General features: G+C 40.6%; 2 protein-coding genes across 2 annotated transcripts; both read right to left on the reverse strand.

Moving 5' to 3' along the window:
* Window positions 1–1017: 1017 nt before the first annotated feature.
* LOC121932914 (keratin, type I cytoskeletal 15-like) lies at window positions 1018–7970 on the reverse strand. Its single transcript, XM_042472019.1, has 7 exons — window positions 7755–7970; window positions 6434–6516; window positions 5558–5714; window positions 5264–5425; window positions 4049–4174; window positions 2617–2843; window positions 1018–1088 (listed from the first exon to the last, which is right to left on the reverse strand). The coding sequence occupies exons 1-7, from the start codon at window positions 7932–7934 to the stop codon at window positions 1046–1048; spliced, it is 978 nt and encodes a 325-aa protein (XP_042327953.1). The 5' UTR covers window positions 7935–7970; the 3' UTR covers window positions 1018–1045.
* A 3157-nt stretch (window positions 7971–11127) lies between these two features.
* LOC121932913 (keratin, type I cytoskeletal 19-like) lies at window positions 11128–20312 on the reverse strand. The gene is made up of 8 exons (XM_042472018.1): window positions 19715–20312; window positions 18542–18624; window positions 18209–18365; window positions 17923–18084; window positions 17296–17421; window positions 15436–15662; window positions 13227–13351; window positions 11128–11421 (listed from the first exon to the last, which is right to left on the reverse strand). Exons 1-8 carry the CDS (start codon window positions 20234–20236, stop codon window positions 11408–11410), a joined length of 1416 nt encoding a protein of 471 aa, XP_042327952.1. The 5' UTR covers window positions 20237–20312; the 3' UTR covers window positions 11128–11407.
* Between the last annotated feature and the right edge of the window lie 698 nt (window positions 20313–21010).

Here is a 21010-nt window from a genome sequence, read left to right on the forward strand (position 1 = left end):
CCAGAGGGGACCTGAAACGGTTGTACATGCTCTGGTAACTTCGAGGACTGGATTTCTGCAATTTACTCTACATGGGGCGGGGCAACCCTTATACAAACTTGGAACTCCAAATGGTGCAGATATTGCAGCCCGGCTGGTCACTGGTGCTCCCAGGACCAGCCAATAAACACCGGTTCTAAAAGATCTCCATTGGCTGCCATTTGCTTCCGAGCTAATATAAGGTGTTGGTTATTACCTATAAAGCCCTAAATGGCTTGGGCCCAGGATACCTAAGGACCGCCTCTCCCCATACCTTCCGCCTCGCACCCTCAGAACATCTGGGCAGCAATTACTGAAGGTGCCTGGGCTAGGTTAACCCACCACGCGGAGGACATTTTTCCACGGCTGCCCCAGCCCTTTTGGAATACGCTGCCCCTTGAGCTCCGCTCATCTACCACCCTGGCCAATTCAGGAAGGATTTAAAAAACCTTCCTGTTTCAACAGGCATTCCCCGATTAAATATCCTGTGGGCCTCCCTCCTCTCCGTGGCCAAGAGGTTGGGCTATGGGGCTTTTTTCCTGTTATTTTCTGATGTATTGATGTATTTGTATGGTTTTTACTTTTTGTATTGTATATGAACTGTGTGTGTTTTTAATTGCTGTAAAGCCGCCCTGATCATGGAGGGCGGGATATAATAAATTTATTATTATTTATTATTATTAAAAATAATAAAATGCAATCCCAAGATTAAGTGAAACAGACTGGGCTTACATATTAGATACATTATTAAAAGAAGAATGGGATGTAATTCTGCAACGGGTGAAACCAGAATTTCCCAGGCAGTGTGGATAGCTGAAGTTCTTGAACTTACAAGCACCCACAGTTTTATGAAACCTGTTCGCCTTTCATTTCATTTTCTGCTACTGCTTCCTGAAGAAAAGTTTCCTTTCCCTCTTCAGCACTATAAGCAAAGTGTATTTCCTTCAGAAGTGATGTAATATTCCCTATTATGCTCAAAAGCATAAAAAATTCCACTTACCTTTTGCATCAGATTGAGAAAATGCAATCATGTGAGTGTGGGAGATTTAACCTCCTCTTCTTCTGTTTGCCTGCAAAATTAATCAGTGAGATTTAGGAAGGATTTAGGATAAACCCTGCTGAAACAACACATTGATACTATTTTAACCCATCATTCAGTTTTTCAGTACCTTTATATCACATTTAAAAGAAATAGGCCTGTTACAGACAGCCAAAATAAAGCTGCTTCGAGTCACAGTGGAGGTATGGTGTTTCAATGATGCCATGCGTCCTAAGAGTCCAGAAGCCACACCAAAGCCACACTCCAGTCCTTAGGGTTGGAGCATGGCTTTGGTGTGACTTCTGGACTCTTAGGACGCATGCATCATTGAAACACCATACCTCCACTGTGACTCGAAGCAGCTTTATTTTGGCTGTCTGTAACAGGCCATAGTTTCACAAAGCAATTTACAAATAATAACAGCTAGACACATGCCTTACAGCATGCTCAATTAACAAAGGAGACTATCACATTAGAAATAATGTGACTTATCCCCCAGGGGATACAGTCATGTTTCGAATTAATAGCTGTTTTATCACATTCAAATCACTGCCATTTCTGCTTGATGAGTGCAACTCGCATGCAGCCCGGGCCCAGCCACTCTTATCCAGCTGTTTTCAAAATCAGCAAGCTCTCATTTTGAAAAGCAGCTGGATGAATGTGGCTGGGACCGGGGCTGCATGCAGGTTGCACTCACCCAAGCAGAAAATGGCAGTGATTTGAATGTGATAAAACAGCTATTAATTCGAAACACGACTGTATCCCATCAGTTATTTGTAATGTGATAATCTCTAAAGTCTCTGACAAAGTGCTCCTTTTACAAAATCTTTTAAAGCAACTCCTCTATTTGTTCTGTTTGTTCTCTGTCTAGCACAAAGGTGTGTTTTTTTAAAGAAATGTCAGCATTTGAGAAGGTGAGGGCTGGGGCTGGAGAAACAAAGACTTTGGTGTCACATTACACAATTATACTACTACAATCCACTTTTTCAACATCAGAGTGTAATCAAGTTAGCAAAAGTTATTAATGAGGAAAACACACAAAGTTAAGAGAGACTGCAGAAGTTTGCTTTCACCTGGCTAGCATGGTACAGGGGTCTGAATGTCTGGAGACCGGGTTGAATCCCTGCTCAGCCATGAAACCCATTGGGTACCTTGGGTAAGTCACATGCTCCCCGCCTCAGGGGAAGGCAATGGCAAAACTCTTCTGATTCTGATGCCAAGAAAACCTCATAATAGGGTCACCATTGGGTCGCCAAAAGTCAGAAATAACTTGAAGGCGCACACATACACACATGGAGTTTATATCTGTCAAATGGTAGCTTCTGAGATTTCATAATTGCCAAAATCAAATGAACGTCAACAGATATAAAGCACTTCATTTCTCAGGCAAAAAACCTTCATATTTGAAATTTGAAAACATGACATGTTCATGAATTAAATATTTGCCAATAATCATCGCAGCTCTAAACAAAACCTTCCTACAGACTCTTCCACACAGATGAATAGGGCTACTCACGGAAAAGGAACCATAGGAAACACCAAAACCATTGTTTACTTACTTAGGATCAAGCTGTTCTCCTTCTAACAGAGAGTGATATGTTTTTATCTCCTGTTCCAGGAGACACTTGGCATCCAAGAGCTTTCTGTAGTCTCGATTCTGGCACTCTGTTTCTGCCCTCAGCTCTGCCAGTTGTTGCTCTATAGAGGAGATCTGGTTCTGTATTTCAACCAAGTAGTTGTTATAATGACGCTGAGTCTCTGCCAAAGAATCTTGCAGTGTGTCCCTCTGAAGAGTTCAAAAATGCAAGAAGTGGGGAAGGGATGTGAAAAATAACAGGAATGGAATGTGCATAGGTCCTTTTGTACTAGGGCTGGGGCTGGTTTATAGGAAGCCCATATCTTATGACATAGATAAGAAGAATAATGTTGTAAACTATACCTTCCCACTGGTTCATAATTCACATGCAATTTTTTTAATGAGAAAAGACAATGTAAGGCAATACCCAATAGTGTTATTTAGCAGTGATTAAATGTCATTCTACAAGAGGTCTGGTTTTCCTTCCTGCACATATCACATTTGTCCTCTGTCACTCCTACCCTATTAAATTTTATATCTTTACTATTACATCTTTTCCCCCCAACTGATTCCGCTTTCCCTGAAAGCCATTGGAAGACCATGTGGAATAGACTTGGCCTGGGCAATAGGAATTCACACATAGAAAACTCAAGAAAGCTAAAAGCCCTTTGTTTATCTTTAAGCCATATGGACCTTCACAGCTATGTCAGAGCTAAAACCTATCAAATTCTGTAGAGAAGCTAGAAAGAATGAGGACATATATACTTGGCACATGGGTGGAAAGTGGCAAGTGCATAGCATGGCTGGTGAACCATGTCAGACAGCCTCAGAAAGTATCTCTTTGGATTCCATATTGGAAGAAATGGAGTATAAATTAAATAAGTTAATGATCAGATAGGAAGGTGGAGAACCAGCATGGTGTAGTGGTTTGACTGGGAGGCCAGGTTTCAAATCCCAGCTTGGCCATAGAAACCCACTGGGTGACCTTGGGCAAGCTGTGCTCTCTCAGCCTCAAAGGAAGGTAATGTCAAACCCATACTGAATAAATCTTGCCAAGAAAACCCTGTTATGGTTTTGCCGTAGGGTTGTCATAAGTCAGATATGACTTGAAGGCACACAACAACAAGCAACAAGATAGGAAGGTAACATTTATTGGGACTGAGGCTGCTGCCACACTGCAGAAGTAATGCAGTTTGACACCACTTTGATTGTCACGACTCAATCCTATGGAATCTTGGGATTTGTAGTTTGTTGTGGGACCATACCTCTCTGACAGAGAAGGTTAAATATCTCACAAACTACAAATCCCAGAATTCCATAGCATTGAGCCATGACAGTTAAAGCAGTGTTGAACTGCATTAATTCTGAGTGTAGATGTAGCCTAAATTGAATAATTGGAAAAAATACATGCTTACCAGGCTAAGTTGAGCCTGCAGATTAATTTCCAAAGTTCGTAGCTGGCGTTTCAGGTCAAGGACTTGGTTGTTGTCATCTTCAGCATCTTTGCTTCTGTTAATGGCCTGCTGGTTTATTTCCTCCATCTGAAAAGGCATGCGATGTAAAGTTTGAAGGGATTCTATCATGTTTTGTTTTTAGATCTCACTGGGGAAATTTCTGAGTTAAATTTATGATGAGTTTGAGCTTTGCAGGGAGATATAATAGTAGCAAGGAAAGGGCTACAGTTCACCTGATCATAGACTTTGCCTGATGGTGAGATTTGGTTATGGCTGTTTCAATGACAGCAATTATTTCTAAATGTTCTTCTGCATATATAGATTAGCATATGCAAATTTTATGTATAACTCTGTCCTCTTTCATCCTTTTTTGGGGAGGGGTGATGCTTGTTCTCTTTTTGGACAGTGTCTGTGACCACCTCAGTAGTTATTAAGGATGAGAAAGAAAATTGTTGAATTTACAACATCAGATGGCAATATCCATTTCACAATGCCCAAGACTGCCAACAGAGTGGAAATAATCTGGTTTGGGCCCAGGTGGTGCAGTGGGTAAATGCCTGTACTGCAGCCACTCATTCACAGCCACAAGGTTGTGAGTTCAATTCCAGACAGGGGCTCCAGGGTCGACTCAGCCTGCCATCCTTCCGAAGTCGCTAAAATGAGTACCCAACTTGTTGGGGACAATTAGCTTCCATGTTGTAAACAGCTTAGAGAATGCTTAGTTCAGTATGAAGCGGTATGGAAATGTAGCTGCTATTGCTATTGTACTATGGCACTGGAAACCAAAGTTTGAATACCCACTTGCCCATGCAAACTCACTGGGTGACCTTGGGCAAGTCACATTGTCTCATCCTCAGAGGAAGGCAATGGCAAACCCCTCTGAATAAATCTTGCCAGGCAAATTGTGTGATAGGGTTGATTAAGGTTCGCCATAAGTCAGAAATGACTTGGAGGCACATGACAACTATCCTGCTTTTAGTGTAAAGATGCAAGGAGGCATGTATGACTCTTCTTCCCTACTTTATTTTCACAACCTACCTATAAAGTAGATAAGACTATTGCCTGGCCCAAGGTCACCTAGTGAGTTTAATGGGGACTTCTTATCTCTATAACACACGCACAAAGGATTTAGCATGTTTTCCTGCACTATCTGCCTGAATACAACATATAACCTACCTTACTTTCATACCACTTCTCAGCTTCTCTGCGGTTTCTTTCGATAATGGCTTCATACTGCCTTCTCAGATCATCCAAGACCTTCTGAAGGTCTGAGCCAGGGTTAGAATTGACTTCAACATTAAAATTCCCAGTTGTCTTGTTTTTCAGTAGCTTTACTTCCTGCAAAGGAAGCATTAATTAATTTGGAATGGAGTACAGTTGAATCGGAGGGAAGGGAATATTCCCCCTTCTCAGTAAAAACTGGGAGGCCGCTTCATTTTGTAGACCAGGGGCTGACAGCTGACAGCTCACCTCTGCATGGCTCTTTTTGAGGCAACATCGCTCTTCTTGAAGAGACTCAATTTGTGTCTCAAGATCAGACCTTCTAAGGATCAGCTGATCCAGGACTTGACGTAAACTTTTGATGTCCGCTTCCACATCCTGGCGAAAGATCAACTCAGTCTCACACCTGCAGCAAAAATGAGAAAAAAAAGAGGGAAAGTACTGGTACCAAATAAGGCTAGTAGCACTCCACATATATATATATATATATATATATATATATATATATATATATATATCACACACACCAACTCTTTCTCTCTCTCTCTCTCTCTCTCTCATTCTACTTTCCACTTTCATCCTCAACTTAATTCATTTGTGGCAAACTGAATTCAAAGTGCAAAAGTAGTCTGCACTAAATTAATTCAGTGGCGATTTCCATGAAAATCGCTGAACATTTGGCTAACCTACAAAGATATTCCCTACAAATCCGAGAACAATAAATTTGAATTGAGACCTATGGAAGACTTAACACTGTTAGATACTCAGGTTCATTGGTTACTATACACACAATTAAAAGAGAGATTTAAAATAGACGTAAAAACAGAAGAATTTGAAAATGAACAGAACGAATTGGATAAGACTCTTCTTGGCCACAAAACTAAAAGAATGGCAAAAATATACAAAGTGTTTCAAAATTATGAAGAGTCAGTCAAAAGCAAACTGTTGCAGCCTTTCCTATCTTGTCTTTTCTTCCTCTGATAATATTTGCTATCTTGACCCACTTCTGATGTTCCTTAACTACCTATATCATTGATGAAATGTTGAAGGGTATGCCACATGTTTATGGGAACCAAAGAAAGTTTCCCCCACCCACTCATAGCATATAACTCAGGAATGCCTCACTTCATTTTGAAGTCATCAGCAGTCAACTGGTTATTATGGATGTCCAGGCCAAGTTTCCTGTTGTCCACTGTAGCAGAAATAAGCTGCAGGAGAGAAAATAATATTTGTTTGATTTTCATTATCATTTCCAGTCTTTAGAATCGGAGAAGACTGACCCATCTTTGTGTTTTCTGGTCCTATGGCTCTCTAAACCAATAATTGGTCTTCCAGATAGTTTGGACTACAGTTCCCAGAGTTCCCACAACCAATGATCAGTAATTCTAGGAACTAAAATCTCAAACATCTGGACAAAGGTTGAGAACCACTGCTGTAAATGCTAGAGAATCTAACTGTCTCATGCCTCCATATATACACTTTTTGTGCTCTAATGCTACCACCACCTTCCCAAAAGTTTACTGAAGGCGGACACCCCTGTAGATGCACCATCTTCACCAGAAAAAGCAGTGATGCTTGAGACAAATGTCCCAGCAGAAAACAGTCTTCCCCTCCAGAATCCTCCCATTCCCATTCTCTGTCCCCTATCCATTTTTAAAGGTGCTATCTCTTCTTTTCTCAATTTATTGTCAGGATGGGACAAGGATCTAATAATTTTTCATACAAAGATCCCAAGATCTCCACACTGACTTCTTGAGTATGGTGTCCCACACTCTAAATAATCTTCAAGTATTTTATCCTCACATGTGAAAATAAATGATTGTGATTTTCTCCCTACTGCAGGAGAAAAAAATCTTCTACAGTATTATCATCATATTCAAACATTCCAAAGTCTTGCAAAGGAATTATTTCATAGAAGAAGAAAAAACACTTTATTAAAACAAAAAATCTATTTGCTACATAGGATACCCATTTTCTCTGCAGGAAACAGGGTAGGGGATTTTGAACAAAACCCCCATGTGTTTTTCACGACAGAATCATCATTCTTCTATAACACTTTGGGACATTAAACAGTGAGAAAATGTGAAGAAAATTTGTGAAGATCTATTTTAAATCCTGCCTGACTTACCCAGCACTCAGGAAAACCATTTTTTCAATCTGAGTATGAATAATTATAAATATTATTTCCATCCCTACACTACAGAATATTTAGTGTCATTATTTTTTTCATTTTAATATTTATTACAAATTTTCCAAAACATAAAACAAATAGCTTATATACTATCATATCCTCATATATATATATATATATATATATATATATATATATATATTACATTACATTACATTACATTACATTACATTAGATACCTCCTTCGTTATAATAATAATAATATATGCTATTTAGTGTCATTATTAATGCAGCTTTACCATGTAGTTTTCCTACCTGTTTCTTAAGGTCTTCAATTTGTTGGCAGTAACTGCTGTAATCCTTTGATTCACCGAGTGGCGCTTGCCGATCATAGTGCTTTCTTATTTTGCATTCGAGTTGAGCATTTTCCTCTTCCAGAAATCGCACTTTGTCCAGGTAAGAGGCCAGGCGGGCATTGAGATTCTGCATGGTCATCTTCCCATTACAGGAGAACAAAGGTTTTTCATGGCTAATGCCAAGCCCATCACCATGGTGCTCAAAGGAGATGCTGCCACAGCCAAACCTACAAGGAGGAGCACATGGACACCCACCACCTAAAGAACCTCCACCCAAGCCACCATAGAGGCATCTTTCTCTATCCTGAAAATCTCCATAACTCATTCCATCACAGTAGCTCCTTGCAGGTCTTCCACATTTAGCCCTATGCACACCAGGGAAGGCACATCTCTTACCAGTGACACAGCTACCACTGCTGCTTCTTCCCTTGGTGTACACCATTGTATAGGTGTGTTTGGAGCTGGAATCCATAGAGAAAGAACTTTAGAAGTAAGACCAAACACCAAGAAAAAGCCAAGAATGCACACGCAATATGATATGAATAATAGACTGGTGGTTTTGGCATCTACACAGGACTGTATTTTTATACCTTCTGCAGTGTGTTTGTTATTTTAAGCATATTCTTTGGTCCATAGAGATAGCTCATCTGTCTGGCTCCACCATGAAAAGTATTGTTTGAGGCAAAATTGCCTCCAGAAATCTCAGTTACAGAAAGAAGGCATTTAGGAGTGTCAGCAATTTTCTTCCAAAACTACCGCCAGCACCGAAATCGTATGAATCAGCAGTTTTGACCCTTATTGAAAACTCTAGAAGAGAACATCACAGAACAACATTACCCTGTAATATTGACAGAGAGGAAATAATTATAGTTTATTGCAACAAATGACTTTTCATCTACCATCACAAATACGCTGCTTTGATTCCTTTTGATTTTAATAATGATGTCTGTTACAAATATTGTAACACTGCCCCCCGCTTTTCGTAACGCAATACTTTCCATTCTGCCTGCCTGCTGAACCCTCCTTACTGTTTCTGACCCTGATCCTACAAAGCCTCCCTTCCTCCCATAACTGAGGCTTACTAACACAAAGGTATGGGGTCTAGAAATATGTGTGTTTGAATTTATGTCTCTGCATGGTTCTTGTTTCAGAACTTGGGACCCATAACATCACATGGTGTTAAGAATCCAAAATTCTCATTCTCAAAGCAAACCTCTTGTCTTCAATTTGATAGAGATAAACTAGAAAAGTAACTTTTTTGCTGCTGCTACTGCTGCTGCTGCTGAATGTTTTATGAATTAGTAACACATTTATTAGGCTTCCAATAATCAGGGTGTAGGGTACAGTAGGCCCTTGATAATCACGGACTTGACATCCATGGATTCAAGCCCACATTATCCCCAGCGGCAGTGCATACATACAGCTGCATTGCCATTACGTTCCATTGTTCCCAATGACAGTATGGCTGTGTGCATGTGCTGCTATGAGACAATAGGGGCTGTCCCTAATGGCAGCATGACTGTGTGCATGCACTGCCATTGGGGCCAACATGGGCTTGAGCATCCACAAATTTTGGTATCCACGTGGAGGTCCAGAATGGATATCAAGGGCTGACTGTATATTGTGATCAGAAGTGGGTGAGTTTTCTCTTTATCAGATAAAATTACAAGCAGCAATTTATTGAATAGAAAAAGACCACACTTGAAGAGTCTTAGCCCCAGCTGGGGTCCAGATCTAGGCATTCATTGACTTGTTGACTAACTCATCCAGTCTGCCTGTTGGGGAATACCTAAAGACAAAATGTGGAAGGTACATGGGTGAAAACCACTGCATGGTTCTTCTGTCACTAGGTGTCCTCCGCTCTAATCAGCAAGTGACACAGGAGTCAGATGGTAGTGAGGCAAGAACTATCAGGTCCAAGTCAGTCCCAGGTTATCATGGAAGATGAAAGAAGAAGCAAGAGTGAAGTTGTCATTCAGTCCAGAAATTGTCACAGCAAGTCAGTAATCCAGATAATCAAAGCCAGCAAGGAGTAAAACACAGAATAGTCAGTTGTAGCCAATCCAAAGTCAAAAGCATATCAATGCTGAGAGTATTGCCAGTCATCAAAGTAAAATGGTTGCAGTCAACAAAGAATCTAAGAAGCTGCTGGGAAATTTATAGGCTGCTGTTTCAGGACACCAGGTGCTTAATTAGTCAGCTTTTCCTATTTAACATATGCTGGGATCTATGTAGTCTTTCCTTATTTCTTCTGTGATCTTCAGAGGATGCAGGTGAATCCTCAACAAAGTTTGTGTACACTGAACCATCAAAAAGCAAAGGATTTGCTGTCTCGGCAACTGATTTTGAATTTTTGCTGGACCTAATGTTTTTACATAGCCCTTTAGGGAAAATGTTATGCTCCAGCCCCTTATTTAAAAAGGGAGCATAGCTACATGACACTAAAGAGAAGCAAGGGAACACTGTTGGCAAAAGAGTACAGGCTATTTTAATGCACATTTATTATGGTGAAGAGTAAACAACAGCTCACGGTGGATAAGTCTGCAATACCAGATGAGGAGGTTCTTGTTTTTTGTAGTATGGTCTCATCTAATCTACTGCTTTACCACAAGCAAAGCAAGGAAATATTTATGGACTACAACTGTCAGAATTGCCCACCCACATGCCACACACACACGTACGTTTGGGGAGTTATAGTCCAAAAAAATTTAATTTTCCCCACTCAAATGGTGGACAGTTATCCGGTGCCAAACAAGCCACAGGTTTTTTGTTTGTTTGTTTGTTTGTTTGCTCCTTTAGGGAGAGTATTTCACAAATGCCAGAGGAAACTTTTACCGGAGCAAGATGATTTACCCCATATCTTGAAGTGCCATCTGGTGTCAAAGTTTATAGAACCAAAGAATATGTGTTGACCTAAATCCTGTGTCAGGATCATCTCCTGTCCTAAGGGGACACTTGGAAAAGTAACTTGTCATGGTCCCTTCCTATGACACTGAGCCCATGCCCACAGGCTTCCTGGCATGGCAGTAAGTGGCGTTTACCTTGCAGAAAAAGGGATGCTTCGTGCTGTTTGAACATGCCTCATGCATGGTTCTATTGGTTATGCCTAGCATCAGCAATAAGCATGCTCTAATTCCTACAATGTCATAGAACAATGCTACACCTGGGGAAGTGTGGGGATGACTTTGTTTTTAACTGTAGCTAGTCACCCTTCAAGGAGGAATAAAACAGATGCCTTCAGATAATTTTGGGTTGATTTTCACATCAGGGACCAAAGATGAAAAAGGTAACTCCTAATGATCAGTTGTATGTTCATGAGACAGAGACATGTGTTTTGTTTGCATCAGGCAAAAGCATAGTTTTATTAAAGGTATAGCAGAGTGCCCCAAATCTACCCCATGGTACCAGTTTAGTAACACAAGTAGCAAGGGCAAGACCATACACTTTGCAGGAAAAGAGAACAAAATGGTGAGCCTGGGGGTAACCCAGTGAGAAATAGTTGGTATCATGAGTGTTCAGCAGGTAATGAAGACTCCTCTTGCTTATAGATTTCAAGTCAGAAAGTTCAGAGAACAGAGTTGCGATGGCTATGTTTGTGGCAGATGCAGTTTTCTATCTGCTGTACCCTGAATGTAGGGAGAAAAGAGAATACTTTCAGGATTACAGCCTATGTTTGCTACACTGGTATCCCACTGAGCTTGTTCTTTTCCTTTTAATGACAAATAAATGTAGACTTGAACAACCCAGTGCATAAAGAATTCACCCAAAGGAAGAGATGCTATTCAAAACAGTAATAGTAAACACTGCTTTGAGGCACTGTTTTAGATATGGTATCTAGATAATGTCATTTAGAATAAATAATAAAGTAATAACATTTAAAACAATAAAATGTAAACTGTTTCATGACTACTGGAATCAGACTTGGGTTAAGTATTGGAAAAATCAATAATGCCAAAATAGCATGGGGAACTGCAGGGAAGAAACAAGAAACTGTCCACAGCAGGGTGAGTAGTTGACATATCCTGGCCATTCAAGTATTGTACTGTTTTACAAACCTATTGCCCTTTTATTTATTTCTGGCTACATCCACACTGTAGCTTTAACTGCCATGGCTCAATGGAGTTTATCAAACAAGGGAAATTGGAAGTATAATCCAATGGCAATCTGAACGCAATCATGGGGTTTAATGTTATTGCGTGATAACCTACTACAAGCAAATTCGGGCAATGGGAAGTCAGTCCAAGTGCAATCATGGGATTTCACGTTATTGTGTGATAGACTACCACATGCAAATTTGGGCAATGGCATGCTATGTTTGGGCAATGGGAAGCAAGTCTGAATGCAATTCTCATTCATGTAAATTCGCTGAACTAGTGAATTCACGTGAATGCGTTCTGGCCCACTTTCTTTTCATTTGAAATTAAGAGAAATTCTTCACGTGTGATAAAGTCCAATGCTATGGATTCTTGGAACTGTAGTTCTGTGAGATATTTAGCTTTCTCTGGTGCCACAACAAACTACAAATCCCAGAATTACATTGCATTGTGCTATGGCAGTTAAAGTGGTGTCAACCTGGATTATTTCTGCAGGGTGGATGCAGCCCAAGTCTTCCAGTGCTTGCCCAAGAAAGACTCCCTTTACCTCTTCAAGCAAAGGATGTTTCCTTAGAGAATGATGTGTTATTCCCTTGTGAAACATTCCTTGTTGTTATGTATCTTCAAGTCAAACCCAATAGATGGTGATGCTATAATACGGTCCCCTTGATAAGATTTATTCAGAGGACATTTCTCTCTCTTAGGCTGAGAGAGTGTGGCCTACCCAAGGTTGCTCAGTGGGTTTCCATGGCTGAGCAGGCCAAAAGGTCTGTCCCCACCCCACACCTGTTCTGGTGGCATCCTGTTCAGATGATCCATGGCACATAACCCAGTTCTGGTGCAAACACTCCAGATGACTTCCAGCACTTCTAGCACCAGAACTGGGGCATAACGCCCTGAAAACAAATTTTCAACAACATACTTCTTACTCCTGATCTTCTGAGAATATCTAGAACCATCTATTTCTGTGCCAGGGCAGCTGTCTCCATGAACATTCCACTGAACAGCCGGCACATCTGCCACTGTCACCAGTCACTTGCTCTGAGGTCAGAATGAGGTGCTCAGTTATGTGAGCATCACTGGGCACCTTGTTCTAACCTCAGAAGTAAGCAACCCACAGAAGTGTCAGATGCATCGGGTGGCTCAATAGGACACTCATGCAGACAACACCCTGGCATAGAAAAAGAGGGGGAGGATAGGACAGTTCTGAAGCCAGGATACTCCATGCTGTTCCAGGAGTATCTTGGCCAGTGCAGACAAGATCCTAGTCTAACATCCAACCCATTCACCCACTCTGGCTCTCTTCTTAAGCATGGGACACCACAATCTTTTCTTACCTTTTGTATCAGAATGACAAGGATGACATTTGGAAGGAGAGGTTGAGTAAGTATGGCAGGTCTTAACTGCACCTCCTCCTGTTTGTCTGCAAGTTCCTCCTCCTGAACTTCCACTGCTGTGGCTACTATTGGAGAAGGAAAGGGATATCAAAGGAGATCAATAAGGGAATTAAGACAACCATATTGGAAGTCATCGTTTATCTGTCCTTCTCTATCTCCCTAACATTTGTATCCCACTTTTGGAGAGATATATCCTTGCAATGCTGCACACCAAAAATACAAGAGTGGGATGCAAGCAGGTATAACACTACAAAAATAGCTCTGTTAAAACTGAGGAAATTGTGCTAAGTTTGAGGCCATTTATATAATACCTCATAAAGCAAAGTTTGAAGAAATAAATGTTTGTAAGGCTTTCCAAAAGGCAAGTGCCAAAAGTGTGATGTGCAAAGAAACAGGAAGAACAAGAATACCATGCATTTGTAGAACACAAAAACTGTGGCCAAGCCAGCAAGCTGAAGCTACCATTGGAGAGCAAGTCTGTGAAGACTGCGAAAACATCAGAAGGAATCTAGTAGAGCTTGAAAAGGTTAGTATTTAGACTCACTAGTTAATGGTAACTGGGAAAATCAATTTGTTATGTTGATCATTAGAGATACACTACAGATGTGTTAAATATAAACTTCCAAAATCAATTAAAATTAAGAAAAAATGTAAAAAAGTATGAACTCTTATACAGTCAGCCCCCCCCCCTCCACCCTGCTATCAGCAGATTTCTTTTTCATCCACAGATTCAAGCAGCCACAACTATATAAATTCCAAAAAGCAAACCTTGATCATGCCATTTTATATAAGGGACACAAAATTTCACTTTGACATTGTATTTAATGGGACTTGAACATCCACAGATTTTGGTATTTATGGGGGTTCCTGAAACCAAACCTCAGTGGATGTCAAGGGCCCACTGTATTTTGAATTCACGCCACCGTTTGTATGGGAAAGACAACCTGAAAAGTATTTTTCTTATGTAAAGCTTGGAGGAGAATTTCTTAAACATTAGTAAGACCACCAATTATGTGAATGTGGCCATACAAATTTTCCTCAAAGAACACAGATGTTCAATATAGATTGAGTAAGGTGACATTTGTCTTTGACATCCAATGAGAGTTTAATTCTATATCTGATTATATTAGACAGCTACCAAGTCATGGTACTTTATTATACTGCCAGTTTGCACTTTTAGTATCCTGGTGGGCTGAGTGATTGTGAAGAAACCCAAAGACCAAAGAGAATTTTGGAACCCAGAAAGCTTGTTGGGAACCGAGGATCTGGAAGAAGAATTATAAAGAGAGACCTGGCATTGGCTGCATCTACACTGCAGAATTAATACAGTTTGGCACTGCTTTAACTGCCAGGGCTCAATGCTATGGAATTCTCAGGTTTGTAATTTTGTGAGGTATTTAGCCTTCTTTCTCTGAGACTTCTGGTGCCACAACAAACTGCAAATCCCAGGATTCCATAGGGGATGGAGCCATGACAGTTAAAGTGGTGTCAGACTGCATTAATTCTGCAGTGTGGCAGTAGCCTCAGTGTAAACATTATCTGAGAAAGAAAGCATCTCTGGTTTTCATAAATTAGGTCACTATCATCTTTGGAAATCAACCTGCCTGGATGAACTGCGAACTGAGGCCACAATTACTTTACAGTGTTTTGTTTTGTTTTTAATTTGTTAGTTGATATATGGGGTTGATATTTGACAACTGACAGCTGAGAAAATCAAAAGAATGCCCACAGATATAGAACACTCTAATTCTGAGGATAAAACTGCTGTAAAATATGAAATGTAGGTAAATAATAAATTCAAAAATATTCAGGACAGCTTTAAGCAAAGCTTTTTGTAGAGTCTCCCAAAAGGAGGCATGACATAATCATATATGATAGGAAGGGCTATGGGAGAAACACAGCATGCTTGAGATACCAAAGACTGACCAAGACATTTTGCTGCCTGAGGATTAGCAGCAAATGGTGTCACTACCTCTCTGTTCCTAGTACTAAAAGTATCACTTATCTACTCTCTGCAAAAAATAGTCCAATAACAACCAAATTAAATAACTAATAATTTGTTGCCCATACGTGACAACTAAAATCTACCACGTGAGGTGACTTCCTCACTTTTCCTAATGGTAGATCTGGCCTGAAAGGGTCTACCTACACAATATCATGCTGTCCTCCTTCTAACAGGCACCGGTACGTCTGAATCTCCTGTTCCAGGCGGCACTTGACATCCAAGAGATCTCTGTATTCTCGGTTCTGGCACTCCATCTCTCCCCTCAACTCGGCCAGTTGCTGCTCCACACAAGAGATTTGGTTCTGTATTTCAGCCAAGTGGTTGTTATAGCGACATTCCGTCTCAGCCAAAGAGCCTTGCAGTGTATCCCTCTGAAGATTCAAAAATGCAAAGGTAAAATATTGTGAATGGGGAAATGGGAGCTGGACATCTAAAAATTTTGAAATATGTTATTTGATGAAAACAGTTTATAGTTTCTTTTGGAATCTTCTCATACACTGAGAATGGAATTCTCCTGGGTCACTACACCATCCTAACTCCTGGTTGCATCAGGGGCTGTGCTTTCATCAAGTTTCTGTAAGAAAAACTCTAAAAGCCCCTTGTGGAACAAGTGTCCTGATTGCCACAGTACAATAGACCACTACAGGGCAGTTGGCATGCAGGTACACTATGAGTGAAATGGATCCCCAGTGTCATTGTGACAGCTATCTTCATCCATGTTACTTTATAGTCTTCCCATTTTAAATAGGATGTCTGCTATATAGGAGGCCCAGATCTGTACCATCCAACATGTCATAGATGAAAACCATAATACATGAGGCCAACCAACAGTGGTCAAGACGACAAGAGCTATGAAAGAAAAAGAACATCCAAGCCAGGGGAGGCTACAGCGGCTTGTTTTTGCCTGAGCCTACTGGGAAGGACAAGATTCTACCTCTTCCTCTCCTCTGGCCCTACCACTAAGTGCAAACTATTTCTGCACTTTGAACACAGGGTACATCTTACACTGTAGAAATACTTCAGTTTGACACCACTTCAGTTGCTATGGCTCCATCCCACAGAATCCTGGGATTTTTAGTTTTGTGAGGCACCAGCACTTTTTGGCAGAGAAGGCTAAAAACAGCAGATCCTAGGATTCTATAGGATTAAACTACAGCACTTAAAATACTGTCAGACCAAATAATTTCTACAGCAACTGAAGTAAGCTGAGGACAAAGGGGGAAATGGGGGGAGGAAAAAGGGACATTTTTAAAGCAGCTGAAAATGTGAGATGGCAGAGAATTAATCATGACTGTCTCTGCTAAACCAGGACAGCTGGTTGTGTATGCATATTTTATATGAGTAGTATAATGACAGTATCAGGAAATGAATTTTATTGGTAGCTCATTATTCATGCGCATTTGGGAGAAGGTCTTCAACATTCTTTAAGGCAGTTTGTACTGCTGTTATTTAATAGTGGTCCAAATCCTGTTGTTAGTGCAAACTGGAGTAGAATCAATGGAATTTACCTGTGAATTGACTCACCATTGATTCACTGGATCTACTCTAGTTGTGACTAACCAACAGAGTTCAATCCAATAACTAAAGATAAATTCACATGATAAATCTGGTTGTCTTTCTCCTTCCTGCTCTCAATACAGTTGTCCTATTTCATTCTTGCTGTGATTTTCCCATCTATTCTTGTCTTCCCATGTTCTTCACTTCTCCTTTTGTACCATTGGAAGTCAATCTGGAATGATCCAGACAGATGAAACTATGTAAAGCCCTCTGGGTACATTAAAACCATGTGGAGCGCCACACCTACCTCAAAGCTATATTCTTCCAGAGTTCCATCAAGTCAGTGCCAAAAGTTATTTATAGTTCTTTATAGTCATGGCATTTCTACTTGGCACATGGCACACAGGTAGCACTAATGGTGGGCCATCTCAGAGATAGTGATAGGAAACATATAAGAAAATAAGATGTGTTGGGTCCAACTTTATGACTGCAGAGATATATGCTTACCAAACTAAGTTGAGCCTGTAGATCAATTTCCAAAGTTTGTAGCTGACGTTTCAGGTCAACAACTTGATTATTACAGTCTTCAACTTCTTTGCTGCTGTTACAGACCTCCTGATTCACTTCCTCCATCTGAAAAGCCAATAGAACAAAATTAGAAGAAGCTTGGTTTTGTTTGTCAGATCTCTCTGAGGATGTGGTTGGACTGATCTCTTTAATTATAGATTGATCCAATCTTTAAGTCTTGTACTCAGATTTGTCATACCTTTACTCATTAAAAAGAGGAAAATATGAAGAAGGGCAAAGGAGAAGCATAATAAGGCACAAGAGAGGGCTTAAAATTGCCCATCCACACCTGAGCAGTAGACCAAACAGGTAAGCAGATCCCATTAATCATAAAATACAATTCTGTTCTATTATAATTAATGCAATAGTAATTCTTTCTCAATGCTCATCTATGCAAATCAGTTACTATACAAAAATATATGCAAATCTCTGTCCCATTTTGTCCTCTTTTTTAAGAGGGACTTTTTTCTCTTTTTGCCTACATATAACTAGCATGAGTCCACTAATTCTTTTTTCCCCTACAGTGCTTGGCTGGATATGACTTCCTACCTTATATATGTAACCTACCTTACATTCATACCACTTCTCAACCTCTCTACGGTTGTTCTCAATCATGGTTTCATACTGACATCTCAGATCTTCCAGGACCTTCTTGAGGTCTGGTCCTGGGCAAGTATTGACTTCCACACTAACATCTCCAGTAGCCTGGCTCTTAAGATGCTTGACTTCCTGAAAAGTAGAAGTTCGAGTTAATTGTCAGAGACAAAGGAATTCCCCTCTATCCCAGTATGATTCTGTTAAGAGTTTGGAAGGATCCTCCTTTATAAGGGGCTTGTGGGCATCGAAGACGTACCTCTTCATGGTTCTTCTTAAGGCAACACAGTTCCTCCCGGAGGGACTCAAGTTGTGCTTCCAGGTCAGATCTACAAAGGGTCAGTTGATCCAGGACTTGACGTAAGCCATTGATGTCAGCTTCCACATTCTGACAAAGAGCCAGTTCAGTCTCATACCTGCACCACAGGCAAGAAAAACAAGATGTGTGGATAGATAGATAGACAGAGTGTTCTCTCCATGGGATACTCACTTGAATTACAAGACTTTTGGGAATGAAATGTTTCCAAACAGAGGAAGAGAACAAATAAAGCTCCCTCAACCACACCCACTGGATAACTCAAGAGGGACTCACTTCATTCTGAAGTCATCTGCAGTCATCCGGTTATTATCAATATCCAGGACAAGCTTGCTGTTTTCAACAGTAGCACAAATAATCTACAGGGCAAGAAACAATATGATCTGAGCTTTGCCATCTGCTTCTTCTTGGTGCAGAAAACATCACCCATTGCATTTTGTTCTTGATTTTGTTTTCTGTACTCTAATGATTTGGTTTATTTCCATGGTTAAGCTCAAACAGTAGGATTGTACTGGGCCTCCCCTTGTCTTTCTCTCATTCTATGACTCTTTACACTGATTAATTTCCTGGTGAATCTAGAAAGTCCATTATCCCCTAGCTCTGTCACACAACCTCCATCTTCCCCAAGGCTGTCCACTTGCTTAAAGGCCAATTTCTAGAGAGAGAAAAAGTGATTCCATTTTTCCAGTTAATATCCTGGCATCTTTTATTTTCTTCTCTTCTGTTTTTCAAAAAAAAAATGAAATTATTTTAGAATGGAGCAGGCCACCCAGGAGTCAATTTTTGCCTCTGAATTCCCATGATGACCACACTTCCCATGTTTTGCTTGAACCTCAGCTAAAAATCTATCCCTGACATCTATTTACCATTGACACCTCGAGGGTTTGGGGCCTATTTTTAACCAATTTCCAGAGTGTGGGGCTTGGTCAACACCACTTAAAGTATAAATGCAGTTCTAGGTGGTATTCTGAGCTACAGGCAGACCATCCTCCCAAAATATGGTGGTCTCTTGGCTTGCCGGTTCATGACTGTACTTCCTCCACTCCTGTTTTAGAAGGCAGTATTTTCTTTTTCTTATTACTCAACAACTTTCCCCCCTTTTCTCCACTGAAAAAATCAAATACAAAGGAAAATTTGTAAGCAAAGGTAACTCTTTAACCAAAGACAAAATCAACACCAACTAGCTCTCCCGTTCCCCTTCCTTTCTGAAGCCTGTTGAGATGCACTCCAGATCATAATATATAGTCACCTGAAGAGTTTACCACTATTGCTTGCACAAGGTGGAATTCAAAGTTTGTTGTTTCTTTGCACAGAAATCCAAAAAGTAACAATCAAATACAATGATCCAAGACATATCTGCACCTTACACTATGGAGTCCTACACTGCTGCATATTCAGTGTTATTGGCAATCTGACTCTATACCATAGATAGAGGTACAATGTTCCCACCTGGTTTTTAAGGTCTTCAATTTGTTGGTAGTAGCAGCCATAATCTTTTGGATCATTGAGTGGGCCTTGCCGATCATACCACTCCCTAATTTTGCACTCAAGTTGAGCATTTTCCTCCTCCAAGCATCGCACTTTGTCCAGGTAAGAAGCCAGGCGGTCATTGAGGTTCTGCATGGTCATCTTCTCATCACAGGAGAGCAAGGGCGTTTCATTGCAATTGCCAAATCCTCCACCAAGATGTCCAAAGCGGACATTCCCACAGCCAAACCCACCACCAGGAGCACACACATAACCACCACCTAGAGCACCTCCAGTAAACCCACTGCCAATGCAGCTTCCTCCATAGCTCATGCCACCACAATAGCTCCTTGCAGACATACCGCATCTAGCACTGCTCACAACAGGGGAGGCACATCTCCCAGAAGGAGCCCTTATTACATTACCACCACTGACACAGCTACCACTGCTGCTTCTCCCTTTGCTGTACACCGTCGTGGTGGTGTGTTTGGAGCTGCAACTCATACTGAAAGAACTTTAGAAGCAAGACTAGACACCAAGAAAAAGCCAAAGACACACACACACATGCACACAGCTTGAAAGAAATAGTTGACTGCAGATTTTGGCACCCACTCAGGTTTGCATTTATACTTTCTGCTCTGTGGGTGTTGTCATAAGGGTGTCACAGTGTCTTCCTCATCATCTACAGAGCTGGCTCATCTGGTTGGCTCCACCAAGAAAAAATTGTCCTTGAGGCAATTTTTTGTCTCCGGAAATCTCATTTACATGAGGAAGGTCTTTGATAGTGTCAGCAGCTTTCTTCCAAAAATACCATCAGTGGCAATGTCACATGAATCATCCGTTTTGCCCCACACAGAAAACTTTACACGAGAGCACCACAAAACAACACAGCCTTAAACAAGCAAGGAAGAAATAATTACAGCTTTGCAACAAAGGACTCTTTCCTCATCATCATTTGATTTTCTTTTGATTGGATTTTGAGTTTAATAAGCATGAGATAATTTCCTCATTTTCATAGCCAGAGTCAAGTTACAAACCCATACTTTGTTCAACAGAAAAAGCTGGCCAAGGGCTTGTTCATTACTTCTCCTTGGGTTTATGTGGCTCCTTGGCACAATTAGAGCATCAGACCAAATCAAAGGACAAAACCATTCAGGTACTTGTTCCCATCAGGGTCATTCACCAGAAAGCATCTTGAGAAAGAAATACAGGCTGGCTGAGAGTTCTGTAATCGTACATATTATTGGACCTGTCTGGGAAACCTTTTTTTTCCAAACA

This window comes from Sceloporus undulatus, chromosome 6, assembly GCF_019175285.1.
Source record: "Sceloporus undulatus isolate JIND9_A2432 ecotype Alabama chromosome 6, SceUnd_v1.1, whole genome shotgun sequence".
Taxonomy (NCBI): Eukaryota; Metazoa; Chordata; class Lepidosauria; order Squamata; family Phrynosomatidae; genus Sceloporus; species Sceloporus undulatus.